Source organism: Ursus maritimus, unplaced genomic scaffold, assembly GCF_017311325.1.
Source record: "Ursus maritimus isolate PB19 unplaced genomic scaffold, ASM1731132v1 scaffold_3, whole genome shotgun sequence".
In the NCBI taxonomy this organism is placed as follows: domain Eukaryota; kingdom Metazoa; phylum Chordata; class Mammalia; order Carnivora; family Ursidae; genus Ursus; species Ursus maritimus.
In genome coordinates this window covers 58627098-58650782 of record NW_024425563.1, presented here as the reverse complement: position 1 = coordinate 58650782, position 23685 = coordinate 58627098, and the positions used below count along the sequence as shown (strand labels likewise).

The 23685-nt window shown below is 35.1% G+C and overlaps 1 protein-coding gene across 7 annotated transcripts in view; it reads right to left on the bottom strand.

Moving 5' to 3' along the window:
* DGKB (diacylglycerol kinase beta) overlaps window positions 1-23685 on the bottom strand; it is a 604621-nt gene that overhangs the window by 473514 nt on the left and 107422 nt on the right. For all 7 annotated transcript variants that reach the window (XM_040644224.1, XM_040644226.1, XM_040644228.1 and 4 more), the window contains 3 exons: window positions 15912-16052; window positions 5877-5926; window positions 2600-2674 (listed from right to left, as the gene is read on the bottom strand). In XM_040644224.1, coding sequence (XP_040500158.1) covers window positions 2600-2674; window positions 5877-5926; window positions 15912-16052 — 266 coding nt within the window. The remainder of the gene's footprint in view (window positions 1-2599; window positions 2675-5876; window positions 5927-15911; window positions 16053-23685) is intronic.

Here is a 23685-nt window from a genome sequence, read left to right as displayed (position 1 = left end):
CAAAATGTTCTCCACAGTGTTTGTTGGTAATTACATTTATCTCTTAGTTTTATAGTGGTAGTATCGGTATTTAATCCAAAGGATTGTTATGAGGGTTAAATGTGTTCATGTGCTATCAATATCTTCAAAGAGCATCTAGCATGTGTAGTAAGTGTCATACAGGTGTTGTTAATGTTATATTAGCAGAAACTATATGTGAGTTTCCACCATACTACCCTTGGTTGCTGGGAAGGTACAGTACTACCCATTCAACAGCACAAAAACAGCAAACATGGTAGAACTCCAATAAAGAAAGTAACTCACCACCTTTATCTAAAACAGAAATTCACATCAATTCAGAAAAAAAGAAAAGAAATACAGAGAGCATTGGAACCAAAATTTGAAAGGTGCAATAAATGGAATACTTGATATTGTTGATAGAAGTGCGGTTTGCCTAAAAACTCCTAAACTTCGTGGATGGGTGTCTTTCCTCATGAAGTATCTGAAAATCAGGTTATTTTCCTTCATACAAATTTAAATACAGGTATTGAAAAAGAAGATACTTTTTGGAGCAAAATGGTACTGAGATAATTTTTTTATTATTCTCAAATTGAAAAACAAGGAAAATGATTTAGAATTTGGCAAAATGGTATCAGATCTTGTTAAAATGTCCTGCCCCTTGAACACACTTGGATGAAATAGTAGAAAGGAATAAATGAGAACTAGAACACAGAGCATTGTTTCAGGTGGTTGATGCTTTCATTTTGTACCTAATAAATCTCATGGGAGAGCCTGGGTTCACTTTTTAAAAAAACTTTTCCAAGGACATCTCAATCTTCCCTATTAACTGCCATGGACCTCAAATGTTCAATTATCTCTATTCATATATACAAACCTATCAGGGCTCTGACAACGTGTACAAATGTACGCACTGGTTTCAAATGGGCAGAGTTGTTGAATCATTAGGATGAGGCAGTCGCTATGACAGCAAACATACTGCCCAACGTCTTTTCATCTTCACTTTCTACTATTTATACTACTCATAGAAGTGGCAGATTTATCCATGTGTCCCACAAATGACAAATAACGCTATATAGTTTATTTTCTGTATTTTCCAGTAGGTATTTGTCATAATTAAACTGCCTAACCAACAACTGTTTCCTTCTTCAAATCATCCAGTTCCCCCTTTTCCTTAAGTGTTAGCCCCCCAGCGTTTTTTGTGTGGAAGCTATGGTGCCCCCTTCTGCTTTGAAAACTGATAGAAAAACAACTTCCTTCCATCACTCCAGTGAGGACAGGAGACTTGACTGAAAGATGTAGAATATCGACGGTACCGAGGTGAGTAGGATGGAGAAAGCTGTTCTAGACGAACATAATCAAAAAGGGAAACAGAACTTAAAAGAAGTCCCTTGATTTCAGTGAAAATAGTATTAAGGTGAATCAAGCAGTATTCTTAGAATTAAATACAAGTTACCACTATTATTTATTATTCCATATACAAACTGCAACTTTGTAAGCGATATCTGCTATGCAATATGCACACAGCACGGAGCATTTCCATATCCCCCCAAAGGAAAACCCAGTTGAGCTAAAACTTGGAAAACCCCAATCCCAGTAAGAATGGTGCCCCTCCTTTGTACATGACACTGCACATAACTTTGTTGTACTTTACTGCCACTGCTTTCCAAAGCAAAGGAAATGCTACCACAGCTCTCTTATATAATCATGCCACTATCATCCTGCTATAAGGCTTTTAAAAATCATATAAAATGTGAGCCATTTAAATAAAATTGATTTGTATATGCTTAATTCATTTACAATTGGCTCAACTTAGTTGGTTTGAAGAATCAACTTGTCAATAACATACTTACCAACTCTCTCCAAAATATTACTTGTAGCGAAAGTTTCGAAGCAAGTATGTTTTAATATACATTTGAATAATGTTGTACCTTTGGTATAAATCTATTATAAATAAGAAGTTGTCATGTTCTTAAAGTGTCTTAGATACCATTTCTTAAAACAAATTATTACAATTTTCTAGCTCTCTTTAACTAGCTGAAGAGCTATGAGAAATTACTTTAACATGCTGGGGTCCCTAATTCCCTTATCTGTAAAATGAATAAAACAGTAGTATCTATCTCAGAGAGTTGCAAGCGCTGAGTAACACATATGCGGGAAATAACACAGTGCACTGTACACAGTCACCTGTCATCATCTCAAGTGACTTCATCTTCTTTTAGAATGAATATTTAGCTATTTCCATAAAAGGAAAACCATGGAGATCATGAGTAATATACATTAATTCTGACTATTTTACTGCACGGCATAACCTCGGCGGCATCCATCAGCAGCTTCTGCTTACCTAAAGATACATGAGAGCGCCATTCAAATTAATTTCCATGAAGAAGAAAAGCAAAAGTTACTGTTAAGAGCTTCAGAACACCATGTATACCTTTTCTTGTTCAGAATCCACTCTCGCTACTGAATAGAAATAGTAACTTAGGGTTATCGAAAGACAATAGCAAATGTATATTAAGTAGTATATTAAGGTTCCAAGAAAGAGAAAAGAGAAACGGGCCTTCTAGAAGGTAGCCAAGAGTTCAATCATCCATATACCTACTGGATTAAGTTCAGTGACATCCCATTCAAGGTATTCTGCCACATGCATCATCTGACTGATGATATTTTCTAGCTCCTGGAGAGGACGGACAGACAGAGAGGAGAGTGAGAAAACATGAATATAGGGTCTTTGTAAATTTTTCAAACTTTGACTTACAAGAATTGTTTTGTTTAACTTGTAGTTCAAAAACTAGAAGAGTTACATGATTAATTTATGTATTATATATAATTTATACATATAAACTAATTATATATATATAATATATCCTTTTAACAATCTGATTAACTATACATAAAAGAAGCACTTGAATATAAATCGATTTTGTACTTTGTCTAGCAGTCTTCACCAGGAGAGGGCACAACTACACACAAAAAAGCTTTTCTTCCAGTAGAAGATTTTTTAAGGAAGAAAATCTGTCTTTGGAAAGGAACATCTGATCAAAGTAGGAGCAGGCATATTTTCACAAGATGTGATGTTTAAGTCACTGAGTGTCCTGACCCTTTGGCTTGGAAACAGGTGTGGAAGGAGGAAAGGAAGTGTTTCAAGGCAACTGAGAGGTTTATTTTTATTCTGATACACTGAGAACATATATTGACTGTTCTAGCCATTAATTGGTATAATTTGCTCTGCTAGAGCCGTGTTCAGGGTCAAGGTTTGGAGGCTAAGTACATGTAGAGTTTATTTTATGAGGAAATAGAATTTTAGTTAGAATTTTCATATTGTTATACTCAAGTGTCAACTCTTTGAAGAACAGTTAGTTAATACACACGACTTGACTAAATAAATTAAAACATTTGCTCATACCTATTTATTTAATACTTTAATTTTTCCCTATCTCCAGAAAAGATTAAACATACTTTGTAAATGGTAGTAATTTTAAATACAGTCACTGATATAATTAAATGTGGTGCCTTAACAGTATAATAATTTAAAATATAAGAAGTATAAAAAGATAAGGTTTGAAAGCATATTAATCAAAGATTAGTTTACTCAAATCTCTGATCTAATATACGTAGTTGACATTCACAGAGTGAAGAAGGAAATACGGTAAAAGAGGTTGTCTTTTGGGCAACAATGGATCCATCTGAGAAACTGATGAAAGCTCCATTCCTCTCGCCAGAAAAAAAAATGTAATCATGAAAATGTTGTTTAGGTAATACAGGTTGCCCCAGAAAAAAATACAAATATAAATGTGTTTACTTATTACAGTAAAGAAGAATTTTAAACTGAAGTACCTTGGAATTATAGGTTAGAATTGTGTGTGTGTTACTCTATCTTTGCCTGTTTATACCTTGATGGTTTGGAGTGGTGAAAGACCCTGGACATGTTTTTAGGAATGGAAATTCATGTGACAGTAGATAAGTCATTTAACCTAAGACTCAGCTTTCTCATCAGTAAAATGAGTATTCTAATCTTACCTAGTGCATAGAGTTGCTGCACAGAGTAAGCGTGCTATGATATGAAATACATTTATGTCGCCTGGCATACTGCAAGGGATCAATAAATATTCACTAGTATTATTACACATAGTGGTCATTTTTCAAAATATCAAGTTTCCTCTGTTTGGCCTCCAATATGTGAACTGCTACACCTTTAAATTTCTAAGATAAATGACATCAGAATGTGCAATTTCAACCTGCTAGTGAAGGAAATATACTGGAGTGGTAAGTTGTCTGGAGAAAACCATAGAAATAAAATTCAGGCCTTTAATTACAAAACAAAGTAGCTTAATCATAAATCAATTTATTTATCTCCAACTTATTAATATTAAATGTACAGTATAAATATTACAATATACTATATGTTAACAACAATGACAAAAAATGGCCAAAGACCAAAAAAAGCATTTGACTGAATTTTCAAATCAGCTGCCAACCCATGGCTAAAAGCCTAGTAAAGAAACATCCTTTTAATTTAATTAAAAAGAAACATTAAATAAAACAAATTTGCATTTAAATATAATTTACATTAGTATAGTCAGAAGTGCCACAATAAGCATATGGAAATATCTAGAAAAGTCTAAACTCCTCGCTGTGAAATGCTACCAGAAAATAAGCAAATGTATCACGAAGCTTAATATTCCTAAATGGATAACTGGACACTACCAAGCACTTAAAAATGATAGCATTTGAAAAATTGGAGAGACTTAAACATAAAGAATCCCACAATCACAGCATCAATTTAGATTGATGGTCATTTCCTAAAGTAGGAATTATATATTTTTATCTCTCTCTGGAGGAGCTAATGTGCCATTATCCTACTCGGCCTTACATAAATATGTATCCAACTTCATTGCTTTGCTTGTAGAATTCTGTTTGAGTTCTGCTAGAGGGAGGTGTATCAGATGAGAAGAAAAACTCACTCATTATCAGAAGTAATGTTCATTTTAATCAATTTTAACATATAAAAACATTTATTATTTAATGTACCTGTGTACTTCAAAATTTCCATAACCTGACACTTACTTTTTTTTTTTTTTTTTAAGATTCTTTGATTTCCTTTACAGGAGTGTTAACAATATACGAAAAATATGTCACTGCAAATATAAAATGCATTATTGGATGGAACCTGAAATGGATTTATATTCGAAGCACTGATTTGTACAGTAAAACTAAGAATCTAACTACTCCTTTGAAAACTATCAATGATTTGTGTGTATTACAAATACAATAAACATTTAATTATTCCTTTTAGTTAAATCATACAGAGATGGTATTTTTCTCCTATTGCTTTTTATGACTAAAATGATACAGAGTACAAGTTGCATTTAAATTGGATGAGACATTTTAAAAAGGGAAGTTTGTTAAAACAATTTGTAAATATATGTATTTTAACAGAATATATGACTAAAAGACTTTTAAAATGTGCAAAAATGATAAAAAGATTAAATTGAATTTGTAATTCCTTTCAATTCTACTGGTATTCTTATTATTTTTCTTAGTGTCAAACCTCAGATTTTTTTTTTTTTCTTTCTAGATCAATGGTCTCAACTTTCTCATGTATTATTCAAACAAGGTTGGGGTCTTTTCTATTTTCCATGCATAAAAAGCCACTTTTTTCTAGTAAAATTATTCAATAGAACAATTGTAATCCTAACAGGTTTTTTTTTTTTTCCCAGATCCCTCTCTTTTAAAAAGTCAGATGATCAAAATGCTGTGTGAGTGCATGGAAATTATATTAAGTGTGTCTTCCTTGGTAATAGCTATAAATTTATTCATTGCATTTTTTAGAACAAACTACTTTGAAATTTTCACAGAAAATTTGAAGAAAAAATTACCGAGCTGTCCAGGAAGCCATTCCCATCTGTGTCATAGAGGCGAAACATAACTAGAAATAAAAGAGGTGTTGAAAAAAAAATTAGAGGCAAGTAAGATCAATGTTAGTATAAGACATATTCTTTAAAATCTCCTTGCTGTTGAAAGGAAATTTTCAATCCTCTCCTATTCAAAGACATTCATGTGTGGGATCATTTCTCAAGTTAATTTGAGAATGAATTAATTAATAAAAATTCTAAATATCAGATATAAAGTCAAACAATTTTTGTTATATATCTAGAAAACACTAAAAGTCACCATTGTTTGCTCAATTTTTAAATTATAAGATTAAATGAAAATTTAAAAATAAAGGAAGAGAAGGAATTTTAAATCTTTGGAGTCCGGATATTAAAGGGCAGAGTGAGTAAGAAAAAACAGATTTGGAGGTCTGGAAACCAAATCTGGAATCTGCAATTGACTAGTACACGAGGGTAGTCCAACACTGTTTTCTTATCTGTAAAATGAGAATAACCGCCCTGTCACAAGACACACTTGTTGTGAAAGCTAAGTGAGGTGATACACACAAATGCATATCAAAAGCTGTAGGTCACTACACAAATATAAGCCATTGTTTTGATTGATCCCTAAGCAGCATGGGAAAGGACTGGTGAAAATAAGGGAATTTTTCTGATGCAGGACAACAAGACACAAAATGCATTATCATCACAGTTATAATGGTGTATTTGTTGCAATCCGAGATGTACTTTCAGAGGGTAACCACTCTTTGAAGTAAAGAAGTAAGGAAAAGGAGAGTGTTGTCTCTGTGGTAGCAAGCACAGGAAAGGAGCAGGACAGAGGACTTCTTTGGCCTGAGGATTTCCTCATAAATTCACACACCACCAGGAGACTACAGAAGGGGCTGCAGGTGCCATTTTGAGATAAAAACAGAGAAGAATGACACAGCTGTTAAAACAGAGTAGTGGAAGTGAGAGTTTTTGTTGGGTTTGTATAATTTCTGGGAGAATCTTGATGTCTGTGGTCTATAATATTAAATAAAGACATTGATAACAAGGAGGCATAATTGTGCAATGACCTTGATCATATATCTATTAACTAATTATTATTTCTGTATTTAAAAATAATTATTGTATTTCACCAACCTAAGATATGATTATTTATTTATGAGATGCTATAACCAGTGTGCATACAACTAATAGGAAAAAAAATGCTTACAATCTAATCATCATGTTCTATTTATTGTAAAATGGAAAAAGTCTTTAAAGATGTTAAAATGTAAGGGGATAATATGTACCCATTGAATTAAGGAACATAATGTTACGCTGGCTAATGACCTAAATATCTTTATTTGCATTCCATAATGATTACTGTCTCTCATATACTCAATAAATGACAAAAATTCAGAAAGAAAAATCCTACCAGAACACGAATCCTAAGCATTTCAAGATTTTCTAGTAAAGCAGAAAATAGTAAAAATCACTTTGTAAGCGACAAGAATTCACATGTGTGTTTCTAGATATCATTTAAAAAACAATAACTTGGGCGGGTGTGGCTCAGTCAGTTAAGCAACTGACTCTTGATTTCGGCTCACCACCTCCCCACCCAAAAAAATAAAATAAAATAAAAACCAATAAGCAGCTTTATTAAAAATAAAATTAATTAAAATTAACGTGTTTTTTGGTCTCCCCCAGTGATACTGTGCACTCAACAATGGCATTCACTTCACATCAAACATAAAGATTAGGTCAAAATAGATTTTAAGTTTAAAATAAGCATTATTTTTTTTTTAAATGAGACTTTAATTTTAACATTAAAGTAAACTATAAAGCTTCTAGAAGAAAATATAGGAAAATATCTTCAAAACCTTAAGGTAAGCCAACATGAACCATCAATGATTTAAAAAAAAAAAGTAAATTAAGGTTCATCAGGGTTAGAACTTCTGCTCATCAAAAAAAAAAAAAAGTTAAATAAAGAAATAAGTGAAAGAAAGAAAAAAAAAGAAAGAAAAGAATAAGAGAAAAAAAAAAAAAAAGCCAGCTACAGACTTGAGAACTTTTCTGAACACATATATCTGACAAAGGGCTTATTTCTTGAATATATGAACAAACCCTATAACTAAGTAATAAAATGACAAACAACCCAAATAAGAAAAGAGGCAAAAAAATTGAACAGATACTTCAAAAATGGGAGATACAGGAACGGCCAGTCATAATAAAGTGCTCAACATCACCAACAAAATAAAAATTTAAACCACAGTGACCATGATGTATTTATTAGAAAAAGAGTCTGGAATTCAAGTTCGTTTGGTTTGTTGTTGTTGTTGTTGTTGTTGTTGTTGTTGTTTTTCCTTTAAAGACCAGTCTCCTCAAACTGCTTAGCTTCTCAGCCTTAGTTGTTTAAGAATTTGCCATTTAAAAATAGTGGCAAAAGCCGGGCTCCCCCTCACAGAAACTTGACCCACAAATGCCTTGATAATTCCCTGAAGTTTTCAAACAGTTTTAAAAAAAAAAAGACTATGACCAAATTTTCTAGTTGCTCCCAGTAGGGATGTTGGTCTGAAAACACGTTATTCATTATGGTCTCAAGTAGAAGTCCTGACATCTTTTAAATAATTTCTAAACACATTAACAGGGTTTAATGGTTGTCTATGAATTCTGTCTAATTCGTCAAGGAAAAAGTTGGAGAAATTTAAGTCTAGTCAATCAGAACAGCAATAAGAAAAACTGCATACATATATTGAGCCCTAAATATAACGTACTCTAAATCTGACCAAGTCAAAATCAAGAATAAAAGCTTCCTTTGGTCCCGAATGAGAAAGAGTAATTCTAGGATTCTAATTTTCAGAGATAAGTCTATTTTCCTAATTTAAAATTATACTGGGGTCATGAAAAATAGGAAGTATTGAACACACCTTTCCACCTGGGCTTTCTATTGAAGTGCCACTATAGTAGCAGTACGGTATGAGAGAGGCGTAAATCAACAAGCACCAAGAAAATGTGAGAGGAAAAAAGAACCATTAAATTTAAGAGGCTGGGAAACACATGCTGACTGACTTAGAAAACAGAGAAATATAAACGTAAGCTGGTAGTGAAGAAGCAAAGATACGCACAGAAAGGGTGATGAGATGGAAAACGAAGTGATCATTTTCACAGAAAGAAGTCAGATCCTCAAATACCACCCTTCACACCTTCTACCTGACAGCATGCCAGCTCCCTACCCCAGCAGAAGACTAGACGCTTGGGCTGCATTGCACTTAACCCAAGGGAATGCTGAGTTCAGGATGCTCGGGACTTCTGATGGTAGGGGTACTATTCCAAAAACAAGGTATTTACATGAAAGTTTAAATAGTGAATATTCAGAGTACAAGTCCTCTTCCTTATCTCCAGTGAGTCACACTTATACCACACCCATACACCCATCTACCCACCACACCAGGGAGTCCTTCAAAAACAAGTAATTTGGGGAAAACAACAACAGCAGCAGCAGCAACAATAACAACAAAGCAGGGAGGCAGAATAAAATCTTATAAGAGGAAAGTTACAATCCATAAAACAAGAAGAGGAACATATAAGAATCATGCTGAGAACAAAATGAATCCTCTGTGAAGTTAAAAGCATGATAGAAAAAGCAAAACAAAAACTTACCACAGATGTAGAAGATGTCCCAGATGTCCTCCCCCCCCCCAAAAAAAAGGACGTAGGAGAAAAGTTGGAAAATAAAGAAAAAATAATTCAAATTTCTACCTTGGGAGTGTCAACATCCAAAATAATGGTTCTAGGAAGACCAAGAAGAAATAAAGTAAAATAAAGAAGAAAGTAACCTAACAATGAAAAGATTAAAGAACAAATGAAGGGCACAAATTTTAAACCAGAATTTATGGTGGAGGATTTGGAAATTGATTAGTTATATAAGAGAAACTAATGAAATGAAGACAAAAGGCAGTTATTAGCACCATGGGAAAAAAACGCCTGTCTTGGTAAGCCTGTAGAATCTTTCCTTTTTAAAATTACATTTGAATAATATTGATAAAATTAATACCTATTTCCAAATATTATTATACGATTATTTCTTCTTAGAATTTAAAAGTGAAGTTAGGCTCCAAGGTCAAGTGAAACATTGAACAAATAGTTCTTATTCTTAAAACTAATATAATAAGGATATAGATCTTTAGGTGCAAAAATATTTTAAGCCCAGTATTAAAATTACTCTGTCAACATGATAGCTTCCAAATGTGGGTACCTTTTTCATAGTTACAAGCTAGTTTAACCCACTTTTTTTTCTATTTTTATGTTCATGTAATTTCCCTTTATATAGAAACAATTATGCACCCACACATTAATTTGGTTAAAAGAGCAGGGCAAAAGCATATTATGCAATATAAGGTTCATTCTTTAGAGTTTTGTCTCTTCCAAAAGATTTGCAAGTTTTTAATCTATTTTCTCCTTGAACATCCTACTACATACAGTCTAATGTTTTTTTTTTTTTTTAAAGATTTTATTTACTTATTTGACAGAGAGAGAGACAGCCAGCGAGAGAGGGAACACAAGCGGGAGAGCGGAAGAGGAAGAAGCAGGCTCCCAGCAGAGCAGGGAGCCTGATGCGGGGCTTGATCCCAGAATGCTGGGATCACACCCTGAGCTGAAGGCAGACGTTTAACGACTGCACCACCCAGGCGCCCCACAGTCTAATGTTTTTATACGTGGCATAATATATTATTGAAAATAAAAATATTAATATGGAATTTGTTATTAAGCATCAGAAGTATATTTTTAAAAGGCATGTAAGCAGAAATTTTTTAATTAACAATTTTTTACTACTTTATATATTTCAAGACCTACTTAATAAGCTTTCAGGGCAGAGGTGAAAAAAATTAGCTGCCTGGAGTTTGTGACATCTAATGTAATGAAATAATATTTTCTCCTTTTTTCCTTCCGAGAAATGACAATAAAGATAAGGGAAAGAAGCTTTTCAAAACAAAAAGAGCACTGATAGAGTAAGGTAGAAGTCACAGGTATTAGTCACATCTGGATAAACTAGCACTATAATTAATAACCAGTCTCTCTGGGCTTTAGCTTTTTCATTGACACTATAAAGAAACTGACTACCTGATCTTCAGGATCTCTTCACTGTTAAATCCAATGGTTCTATGATTAATACTATACATAACAGTGACTTTAACATACAGGTTAGTCTTCATTATCTGTGGGCCAATTATCTATATTCTGGTTATTTTCCAACCGATTTCTCTTCACTGATACATTTTCATTAAACGTAAGCTAACAAAAATTATTCTAGTTAAGTCATTCATGATCTATAAACACCTTTCCAAATATGAATACTATGTATCTTAAAGTCACAGTATAGGGGCACCGGGGTGGCTCAGTCAGTTAAGCGTCTGCCTTCAGCTCAGGTCATGATCTCAGGGTCCTGGGATCAAGTCCTGCATCAGGCTCCCTGCTCAGCAGAGGGTCTGCTTCTCTCTCTCCCTCTTCCTGTGCTTCTCCTCCTCATTTGTGTTCTCTCTCTCTCAAATAAACAAATAAAATCTTAAAAAAAAAAAGTCGCAGTGTAAATGAATTTAGTATTATTCCATGCCTTAAATAATTCACATTCTTTTTCTCTTCTCAATCACCCATTGACTTCAATACAATTCCATTTAAGTATCATTTACTGAGCATCTGTCTGTTGAAATACACACACACATGGTAGGTGCTAGGGTGGAAAGTTAGACAGTGCAAGGGTACAAGAAAGAGTAAAATGAATTCGATTAGGAGGTGGCAAGAGGATTCATGACATGAGCTGGGCCTCAAGTATATACTGGAGTGGCTCTGATATATAGTGAGGGAACACCCCCAGCAAATGCACATTAGAAGCCAAGTATGTATAAAGATGGAAAATCTGGGGTTTGTCTCATGATTGAAAAGTAGATCCATGTGACAGGGACGTTGCTCACGCATGTGTGTACAGGTCAAAGCCAAATGCAGGACTGACAAAGTGTGTTGGGGGGGTCAAACTGTGGAGTCAAATCAGTTTATAGTTGCTAAGTTAAGGGCTTATGTATTATTCAACAGGGAACTGTCAAAGGGACACATTCACCCTGAGTCAGAAGAGGAAGAGGAAAGAACATGTCTAGAAGTTGACAAGTTTTAGGTGACATGAAAGGAAGTTACAAGAATTCACACCTAATAAGTAAGATGATGATTAAGTAGGTAGGTGTTAGAACAATGAAGCATCTGGATTAACTTTTAGCTAGAAGAAGTTGACGACCAGCGAAACACCAAAGGCATGGTAGGCCAGCTGAGGTTTTGAGTAGAGTTATCACCCGTAGAATTAGCTTTTTATTTTATGAAATCTCTGCCACCTCAGTATACAAGAAAAGAAATTAGGTGCCTAAAACTAAGGGTCAAAGAATGATTGGCATCATGGATTATGGGGTCAGTCTATTAGTTGAAGGGATGGGGGTCCAAAAAGCAGCAGGTAAATTCAGGAGGAAGGGAAATGCTTAAGAGACAAGAATAATTAACTTATTTGTATTTCACAGAACAAACATTTATGTGAACTAGATAAACGTGAAGGAATTTATGTGAGAAAATATTGGTTCATTTAATCTTCATAGAAAACATATGAGAGAGATATTACTATGGTTCTAACCTTACAGTTGGAGAAACTGAGGCCTAAAGAGTTTTTTGTTTTTGTTTTTGTTTTTTTTAATATGCCCCAGGCACTAATAAGTGTCAAAGCTAGGATGCATTCAATTAGTGAAACCAAGAGTCTGGGCTCTTAGGTACTGTGCTATGCTATATTTAAACTAAAAGTAGGAGAGGGGGAAGTTAAGTGACTACAGTTTGTGGTCAAAGTAAAATATTAGAGTTTAAAATTTTAGAATAAGAGCAGTCTTTAGAAATTACAAGGCATGGGGTATTGCTGCAGAAGTTGGTGGCTGAAATAAAATGGGGGTGAGGTCACAGAATTTGAGGAATGCAAGGAAACTAAAAGAGGGAGCTATCGGATGGCTCTCCAGAAGTATTGTAGCAGGCTTAAGGTGAAGAGGGCCAATCAGCCTTGGTACAGTGTTCTCATCCATGCACCAGGATGGTTGGTAACTGACACCAACACGGAGAGAGAAAAATGGAATCCCCCACGATCTCAACACGTATACACAAAAACACACATGCACACCTGCTCTGCAAGGGTCCATGGCAGCAGGTGAATAAACACCATCTACCTGATCGGGCCTCAGTATAAGCAAAGTTCTCAGTGAGAAAATATAATTGGAGCAGGTAAAGGAATTTGAAGAAATGGCACTAATCAGTGGGAAGTTCAAGAGCTTTTGTTTGTTTCCTTTCAAAGGAAAAAAATGATCTCTATTCTAAACATTGTGTAAATGCCTGGCAGAAAAGATAGATGGGAAGATGAGAGGTGACAGTAAGTGACGGATAGATTTTTTTTAAAACATTATTTTGGGGGTAAAAGTATTCCTTTTATAAACATTTACAACAATGTCGTTATTTTATCTAATAACCCAGGTAAAAGAACCTACCAAATACTGTTGCTGTTCAGCAATTTGGAGAAAAAAATCCTCCTTTCAGAGAAATTGCATGTGTGTCTGTTTTCATGGCACACAGGAACTACATAAACCAGGACACCTCAAAATGCAGGCCCCCTGCAGCAGCAACATCAGCGTCACCTGGAAGCCTGTTATAAATGAAAATTCTAAGGGTCCCCCTCTAGGCCTACTGACTTGCCTCTACTGCATTTGGGGCACAGAACAAGCCATGTGTTCATAAGCCCTGCAGGGGATCTTAAGTGAGACAAAGTTTAAGAACTTCTGGTCTAAGCCAGTGTGCGTGTGTTTCTTTCTGTTAGCTACCTAGAAATAAGATCCAAATTCAGCGTTCACCAGCCAAAGTTAATTGTATTAAGCACTTGCTCATATTTATTTCTGTGTTAGTTTTAATTACTTTTTCTGTTTTTTTTTTCTTTCCTCTAGTTTATGTTGTGTTTAATAAGTCACGACCCTTGGGGAAATAAATACATATTAAATTAACCACAAATATTCAATTTCTTTCCAGTATTACTGAAAATATATTTCAAGGTTAAAAATTTAAAAATCTATAACTATAGAAGAATACATGAAATGTCTGATGGTAGAAGAGGAACAATGTCTAGTTCACTGACAGGAGGGTGGGTGAGAGGAATGGATTCTGAATTTACCGAGGGAGGGAAGGGGCGGGCACTGGCATTTAAGAAACAAGACAAAAAACGAGCTCCCGATAATTAAGAACCAGGTTAAGTTCCTCCACATGGGAGGACGGCAGAGAGGGGAATAGAGCAGAGCGGAGTGAGACACCTTCATGTGTCTGAAGCTGACATTCATCTACTTTAAAGAGCCTGGTGAAAACCACAGTGATGGTGTCAGGCCCCAACAATTCTACCCAAGACAAGAGTCTGAAGCAACGGTTAAGGAAAAAGGCAGACACGCCTGGATCTGATGTAGGCTTGAAAAAGAGCTGGAAAATTCAAAGACGGCACAAAAGGAAGGGGGTTGAAAACAATGAAGAAAGGTCGGTGGCACATGGGTTTGACCTGATTCGTCAAGGATTTTTAAGCGACAGTCTGCCTGCGGTTGTGGACAAAGACTGTTGATTCATAAATTCACACTGAAAACTGAAAAGCATGCCTCTTAGGAATTCTACCTTAAAAATAAAACACATGCAGTCGACATAAAAATAATTAAAATACGACACAAAGAGCATGTTGAACAGGAGTGACGGTGCCTTCATTCCATCTCAGACCTGGAAAAAAGTCTGTGCTGTTGTGTTTTTAAAATCATCCCAAACACAGACCTGATAACACCTGAGAAAACTTTCTCCTTGGCTGTCGCTTCAACTGAAATTCCCTGAACATTAATATTTATTTTGGAATGAGAGAGATTTCTGTATGTCCTTAGGAATACAAATAAATCTTGAAATGCAAATATTCAACATTTAGGAATAATAAATATGCATTTTAAAAATGATGTTAATATGGTTTATTCATAACTTACGCATGTATGACTTAGTCATACTATAGTAAATTCTTTATTAGTAAGAGAAATATTATCAACATGTTACTATTACATTTAACTAAACATGTTTTCCAATCATAATTCTGAGACATCATGGTGTTCTATACTTGCTTGAAAATATCAAGTTTAGGATTTATTATCTTCACTATCATTTCAGTAGCAAGAATTCTTAATTCACTTTATGCCATCCAATATAATCAAGTTAATCAGGTTACTGAACAAGCCACCAGCTCTATGTTTAGCAGGGGCTTTGGAGACAAGACCAGACTACTAAAGGTTCAGGTTTAGAGTAAATATTTGAAAAATATTTTCCTGCATTGCAGTGAGTACGGTTTGCCACCAGAGAGAGCTCAGACACTATAGTTTATTAAAGACAGTACTTTATTTCTTTTCAACTAGATAGAAATTCTTTATCTGAAATACTTGCTCTATTGTAGCAAGAAAAAAAAAAAAGCTATTGTTTATTTATAACATCCAGAGTCAAATCCTATACATGAAACTTTCATGCTTGACATGTGAGAAATCATTTATTTCTGGCAAAGACGGTATCAGTGCTGAAGTTTTCAAGGAAGATTGCCAATAGAGATTCAGGTCATCTGTGTACAGCGAACCCCTTTGTTGACTAAGAAAAAGACCTCCTCACATACTAGAAATAAAGGCTTTTTCAAAACAACTCAAATGACACTTTCCAATATCATCGTGTTACCAAACTGAGGGACAGTCAAGAAAGTCACCTGACCAACATGCTAAAGAAATACTACTTAATAAAAGGAACTTGGTGCAAACCTGAAATTGATATATTCATAACATCCTTTGTCTGATTCCCAGTTGAAGGAATTTTTATTTATTAACCAAATCACTTCATTTAATGAAAATTTACACAACCGTAGTAGATACAGTTTTAAATTCATCACTATCTAGTCCCTTCCTTACCCCCTGCCATGATAAGTAAACTAAATAAAGAAGCACGTACATTCAAGTTTATCCTCCGGTCTTCCTCTTTCAAGGAGAGAGAGATAACAGACAATGTCCTTCAGATGGATTACTTCTGGGGAACACGTATTTGCAGGAGAAGTACGGGGAGGGGTGATGGCACCTTTATTCATTCTCAGACCTGGAAAAAAAAAATTCCCTTTATATTCGTAAAAATATCCATACAGTATTTTCAAAGAAAAAGACAACTAAGAAAATAAGTAACGCATAGACCATGTAGAGAACTATATATTTTTAAGTAAAAAATAGCCAAACTCTCTGGAACTCTAGGATAGCAGAGTCAGACATATTCTATGATTATTGTAAATAATTCAGAGTTTTTTGGTATTCAGGGACATAAAATTGCTCCATTTGCCTCGAAGAGCATGTTGGGGTCAGAATTCTCTCGTCCAGGGTGAGCTGGTAGACAGATATGAACACATGAAAAACCACTTTCCTCTTCCACCTTTCTCTGCTTTACGAAGTGACAACATAAATCAGCTAAGAAGATACTAAAAATTGGCCTTTCACGAAACACTGAAGAAGAGACTTGAGTCTGTCACAATATGATTTATATGTTGATAATCAGAAATCATTCATTCAGAAAAACACATATTTATGTCAAATATTTGTGGGCACCATGAATAAAACATCCTTTTTCCCCATCAAGAAATCTGCTCATGAGTAAGAAAGGGAACATAAACAAAAATCCACTTGAACATGATAGATACTTAATTAGAGAGGTAAGAACCTATGACTATCCTTTAGTTTTAATATGGTTCATAATTTTATTTCTGAAATCCATTCACTGTGCTTATTCCAAGGCAAGGGCAGAGAACTCGAATGCCTGTTTGCAACAGCGGATGACTGCAGATTATCTAGCCAATAATGACTGAAATGAAACTCCTCTACAGTAAATGGTTAATTCCATCTAACAGAGACACCTGTGAAACCAGATCATTGGTACCTGACAAGACCTGAAGGCAAACCCCAACTATCCTTTAAGGTTATATGGCAAACAAGGGGTGTTTGGGTGAAACAGCTAATGGGCTGAACGGCTACTAGATTCCTAATCAACCGGGAGTTACTAGAATGGAGGGAATAATCCCAACCAAAGACAGTTCTTCAAGCCTATCAGTCCATAGCATGCCTCTACCTAACCATATCTCGTGCCCTTGTCTATCTCCTTTGATGAATAACTTCGATGGAATGAATACCTGGCATCTCCTCCAGCCATCTGAAGACAGCCAGCATATCATTTAATGGATTATGAAATTACTTTCATCACTCACAGTGTTACTACTAATAAAGGTACCATTTATTGAGTGTCAAATACGTGGCAGGCACTGTGCTGAAGCTGTAACATGGACCGTTTCACTCAATTCCCACTTTAACTCTATGAGGTAGATTGCAATATTCCCAGTTTACAGGCTTAGAGTTCCACAGCTGGCAAATCCATCCTCTTTATTCTACACTAATAAATGACAAACTATTTTTGTTCAAAAATAGAAAGAGTAAGAAAGAAAAACAATTTACATGTGAATCCAGCAGAAGCCCTTTTATTCTCCCTCCCTCTCTTGCCCTCCCCTTTCTGTCTCTTAACATTAGTAGGTTCCATAATCGCCCCAAACTTTCTTTTCTATGTTAAACTATTCTCTTCTATTTCATTCTTAAAATTCTGTCAAAGACCCTCTAAATTGAATTCACCACCCATTAATCGGTCACAGCCCACATTTTGAAAAACACTGCTTTACATCTTTCTTTCATGTTTTTGTTTTTATCAAAGTTGTACTTATATCAAATATAGCTCTATGCTTCACATTAATTCTACTTCTGTTTATAGCTATTGAAAATGAGATATAGTTATAAATTGACTTTTCTTAACAAAAATGTCACTGTATGTCTAATACAAACTAATATAGTTATTTTTAAAAACAAAAGAAGGCAGGGAATTGAAGACGATCGTGATTCTACCTAACCAACTAAATGTTGGCCAGCTGCAGGAATAAGCAATTCCAGCTAATGATAAAAGACATTTTGGCACTGACCTTTGACATGACCATAACTTCCAGACTTGGAAAACACAGCACTTGAGTTATGATCGGATAAACTATGACCTAACCCATCCTGCCTGATGAGCTAATCCTCTCTTCTCTGCTTCCCTCCCCCTTATGATACTGAAATGATTTAATCAGCTTGATTTAACTCTTGTACAAAACCTCAGAACAAAACAAGAAAGAAGGAAAAGAACATGTTATGACATTCATTTGAAAGAATGCCAACCACATCATATATTTTCACTGATTTAGAACACCTCATGATCATTTGTTTGTATAAAACTAAAGTGCATGGTATTTCTTTATCGGCTTTCATAATACCGAATATAAACAATTTGGAGAATGTGAGGACAACATAGCTTTCGGTTTGCCTTTCTCATAAGTAATTTCATATTGAACAGAAGCATACAAATCTAATTTAGATTTAGCCCCACCCTTTTGAAAAAGCATATTATTATACTAAAATGATTTTAGACAAAATGAGTAAGTATTTTTCATTTTCTGTTCATGGCAGGTTGTAAACTAAAAGCTGTATCATATTCATGTCACAGTTTTGTATTTTAAAGAATTTAAAGTTTATTTTTTAAAAAAATTATGGGCTTATATGGCAACGCACACTGAAGAACTAATCAACTCTTCCCCAAATTCAGACAAAGTTTTTGTTTTGGTTCCTTAGTGACTGATAAAATACAGTTTTTGCAATGACCTTTAGGGTGCGTCAAAAGACCTTTTTCTCAATTATGTCATAACAAAAAACTTCTTAGAGCAGGGCTTGACTAAATCTTGAGGTGTTGAGTTGAGGAAAAAATCTCACAGGTTTGTTCCTGCTCCTACTCTTGTCCCCAAGATGAGCTCACTTTCACTTCTGTGGTGAAAACGTTTCTTCATATTTTCATTGAATTTTCTGAAAGCAGGCCCTGGGGCCTCAATCTGTCTTCATAGAGACTTTTTCTACCCTATTCTACTGTTAACATATTTTTTTTTCCTTTCCTTAAATCTGGCTGGAGGTCTTTTCCACTACTATCTCCTTCACTGCCCTAAAAAGTTCTTTGTCTTTCAAGCAGACTGTACTAAGGTTTATTCGGAACACAAGAAACAACACAAGTGGCAAACGAGAAGCTGCAAGCCCCCCTGATGACAGCTTTTCAAGGAGATGGTAAATGGAACCCTACGTTCCTCTTTAGCAGCAGTGGTTTCTGATGAAGAGGCTCAAAATTCTATGTTCCATTAAGGAAGGCCATTTTAATCCATCCCATCTTCAGTGAAACTCTTTAGAATTGGGACGGAACACAAAGCTAGGCAAAACTTTTGCCTCAAGTGGTCAATAGTTAGCTTTAAAGAAAATGTGATTAATTGACACCCAATTTGCAGGCTCACTGACTTGCCCAAGGTTATGCTTCTTTGAATATTTCCTCACAAAAGTGAAGCAAGTGTACACACACACACACACACACACACACACCATTTATGTTCACATACCAATATATGTCTATACATATATACTGTAATGAACAAGAAAGCACAAAATAAAGTGAAAAAATAAGCATTGTAATTAGTGTATTGGTTTCATTAGGAAAAACTGTCTTGTACTTTGAAAGCATTTTTCTGTTTTATGATGATTTCAGTGTGTGTTTGTACACCTTCTTACATATAAATATTCCTCAAAGTTTTAATTACCAAAATATTTAGCATTAGTCAAATTGAGCAGTGCCTACTATTCTCGCATTCTTCAAGCACATGATTTTCATTGTACTTCAATCTAAATACTCAATTTCTTGAAACAAAAACCTAAAAAGTTTTGTTTTAATAGATATTTTAATTCTAGCTTCAAGGTGCAATTATTAGCAAATACATTTTGGGAACATGTTCAACTATTGCCTCTGCTCCAGTTTGTTTTATTGTCAAACACATGTAGCTCAGAAAATGAAAAGGAGATTGTTATATCCATTGTTTCCCTTCATCTATCAAAATGGAATATTCAAAACTAATAACATGAATTACATTTCTAAACGTATAAGGCAAAAAAAAACCACTCGGGCAATTTGGCTTTTCCATTTTTCTTTTTTTTTTTTTTTTTAAAGATTTTATTCATTTATTTGACAGAGATAGAGACAGCCAGCAAGAGAGGGAACACAGCAGGGGGAGTGGGAGAGGAAGAAGCAGGCTCATAGCAGAGGAGCCTGATGTGGGGCTCGATCCCATAACGCCGGGATCACGCCCTGAGCCGAAGGCAGACGCTTAACCACTATGCCACCCAGGCGCCCCGGCTTTTCCATTTTTCAACACCGGTTTAACTTTCAGAAATTTATCAGGCTTAGAAACGATTTGTCATAGCATAATCACATTTCCAATATCCATATTAATAGTCACAATGAGTAGCACACACAATCAAGATTAAAAACAATTGTTTGGTATTGTCGGACATTTCATGATTTTCAGAGTTAACCTTCCAACTATGCTTGCTTTAGGATAGTATTATAATTTTTTTTATGCTTGTACAAACTGGCAGCAAAATGAGAGACTGGGTTACAAATCAATAAGGAATGTAAAATATACATAAAGTGAGGACAGGCAGTGGGATACCTTCCCTGACAGGAGACTGGGGTCAGCAAATTTTCTGTAAGAACATTCTCTGGATTTCATCTGTTTGGACATTGGCAAAAACCCCAAACAAGCAATAATAAGGAACCAGGCTTGAAGCACAGGTCTTTGGGGGTGATGTTCTAGAAGCAGAGCAACCCCCGTGAAGGAGTAGTAATAATAACATGCCTGGCTGTGTCCCAGCAACACTTAAACACGGTGGTCTGATTTGACCCTACAATTCTATTTTAGACACAAGAGGGTGGAAAATCAGAGAGTAAAGTAAACCTCTGATCATCATGTAGCAATCTGGGGAGTCAAGAACTGAAGACAAGATATCTGATTCCAAATCTTTGGGTCTTTTATTTTATTTTATTTATTTTTTTAAAGATTTTTATTTATTTATTTGACAGAGAGAGAGACAGCCATCAAGAGAGGGAACACAAGCAGGGGGAGTGGGAGAGGAAGAAGCAGGCTACCAGCAGAGCAGGGAGCCCAATGCGGGGCTTGATCCCAGGACCCTGGGATCATGCCCTAAGCCAAAGGCAGACACTTAACGACTGAGCCACCCAGGTGCCCCAAAACCTTAGGGTCTTTTAAAGCAGTAAAATCAAGATCTGTCTACATCAATTATGTCTACTAAAATAGTCTGCAATGATAGAAATATGCTACACATGCACTGTTCAATATGGTAGTACTACCCACATGAAATTAAGCACATGAAATATGGCTGGTACAAATGAGGAATTGAATTTTTATCTTATTTACTTGCCAACTAATTTAAATTTAAATTAAATAGGTACATCGGGCTAAAGGCTACCATATTAGACAGTACTGACGACATACCATCATCTATGGGTAGAGAAGTGAAAGTTGATTGAATTACTCCATGTCTTGAGTATACCTAAGTATGAGAATAAAACTACCACATATAAAAAAGTCATGATAACAACTTTAATTTTTGTCACATTAAAAAGAAATCCCAATACCACCAATGGGTATTTATCCAAAGAAAATAAAAACACTAACTTGAAAATAAAAACACTAACATCCTTATGGGGGTACTGAAGCATTATTTACAATAGCCAAGACATGGAAGGACCCCAAGTGTCCATCCATAGATGAATAGAAAAAGAAGCAGTGGCTTTTACACAAAATGGAATACTATGCAGTCACCAAAAAGGTTGAGATCTTGTCATTTGTGACAGCATGGATGGACCAGAAGGGTATGATGCTGAGTGAAATAAGTCCATCAGAGGAAGACAAGTACCATATTATTTCACTCATATGTGTACTCTGAGAAATAAAACAAATGAAAAAGCAGAAGAAGAAGACCCATAAGAGAAGAAACTTATGGTTTCCAGAAGGAAGGGGCTAGGAGATGGTGGCAAAATGGGTGAAGAGTAGTGAGATACAGGCTTCCAGCTATTGGATGAATATGCCACAGGAATGAAATGTACAGCTTAGCAAATATAGTCAATGGTGTTATAATAGCATTGTATAGCCAAAGACAGTAGCTAAACTTGTGGGTAAGAATAGACAGCATAACCTATAAACTTGTTGAATCTTTTTGTTGTATACGTGAAACTAATCTAATTTTGTGTGTCAACTGTACTTCAATTAACAAAAAATACGGGTTTGTGGGTGGCTCAGTGGGTTAAGTGTCTGCCTTCAGCTAAGGTCACGATCCCAGAGTCCAGGGATCGAGCCCACGTCAGGCTCCCTGCTCAGCGGGGAGTCTGTTTCTCCCTCTGCCCCTCCCCCTGCTACTTCTCTCTCTCACTCACTCTCTCTCTCTCTTAAATAAATAAAATCTTTTTAAAAAATGAAAAATAAATTTAAAAAAAGTACAAGTCACAGGGATGAGGTGGAGGGAGGGGAGTGGCAGGAACATGGTCAAAAGGTACAAACTTCTAGTTATAAAATAAGTAAGTACTAGCGATGCAAGCTATAACACGATGACCATAGTTAGCACTATTACATGATAGTAGTTGTTAAGAGAGTAGATCCTAAGAGTTCTCATTATAAGGGAAAAAAATGTTTTTGTTTTTGCTTTTGACTTTTATTGTATCTATATAAGATTATGGATAGTACCTAAACTTCTTTTGGCCATCATTTCACAATATATGTGAGTCAAACCAGTATGCTGTTCACCTTAAACGTACACAGTGATGTATGTCAATTCTGTCTTAATAAAACAAAGAACAAAAATCAAAACAAAAGAAATCCCAATAATACTTCATAATTTTTACTGTACTCTTTCAGAATGAGTGACATTGGGTGGGGGAGGGGGAAACTATATTGAATTTGATCTTTCCCTATGTCTGCAAACTAAAATGCTGGAAAATAATTTGTTTAATGAAAAATGGTAATGGCTGACGTGCACTGAACACTCATAATGTACCTAATACATTATGGTTTTGAGTCCACCAGCACCCAGTACAATGCACACACTTATCATCTCCATTTTACATTTGTCAGAACAGAGGCAAAGACAAGTAGGGCAGCCATAATCCAAAAGGAAGTGTCAATTGAGATTTTATATGAAGTATAATTCTGCGGGCTAGAGAGAAAACGAAATCAGAGGAATCTGTCTCCCGCCTCTCAATAAATGACCTTTTGTCTTTGGAGTCTGGTATTCAAGACTCTTAAGAGTGTGTACATTGATTATTTCATAAACCTTTGGAATGAAAGTAGAAATCCTAGTCACAGCTGAGAGCTCTAAATGTTCACCTTCCACTCAGGCCATTCCTTGGGCCATCCATAATAAAACACATGTGTGAGATACATACACACACACGCGTGCACTTGAACGTGTAAAAATAAACATGCATATATTCATATTTCCCAAATTGTTACCAGCATTTTGTTATAGGGAAATGGATTATGGACACTTTTTTCTTTTTGCTTATCTGCATTTTCTAATAGGTATATAACTAGCATGACTTTATAAATATAAACCAAAATAGATATTAAGAACCTTTAATATTAGTCATGTAAAACCAAGTTCTAGGATAAAGCACTGAACACAGAAGATTAAAAAATCCCATTTTTATAGGGCTTTCATTCCAATGGATTAAAACCAATGTTCAGTACCATTGCATTTTTTTTTTTTTTTTTTTTTAGCTATTACTAGGT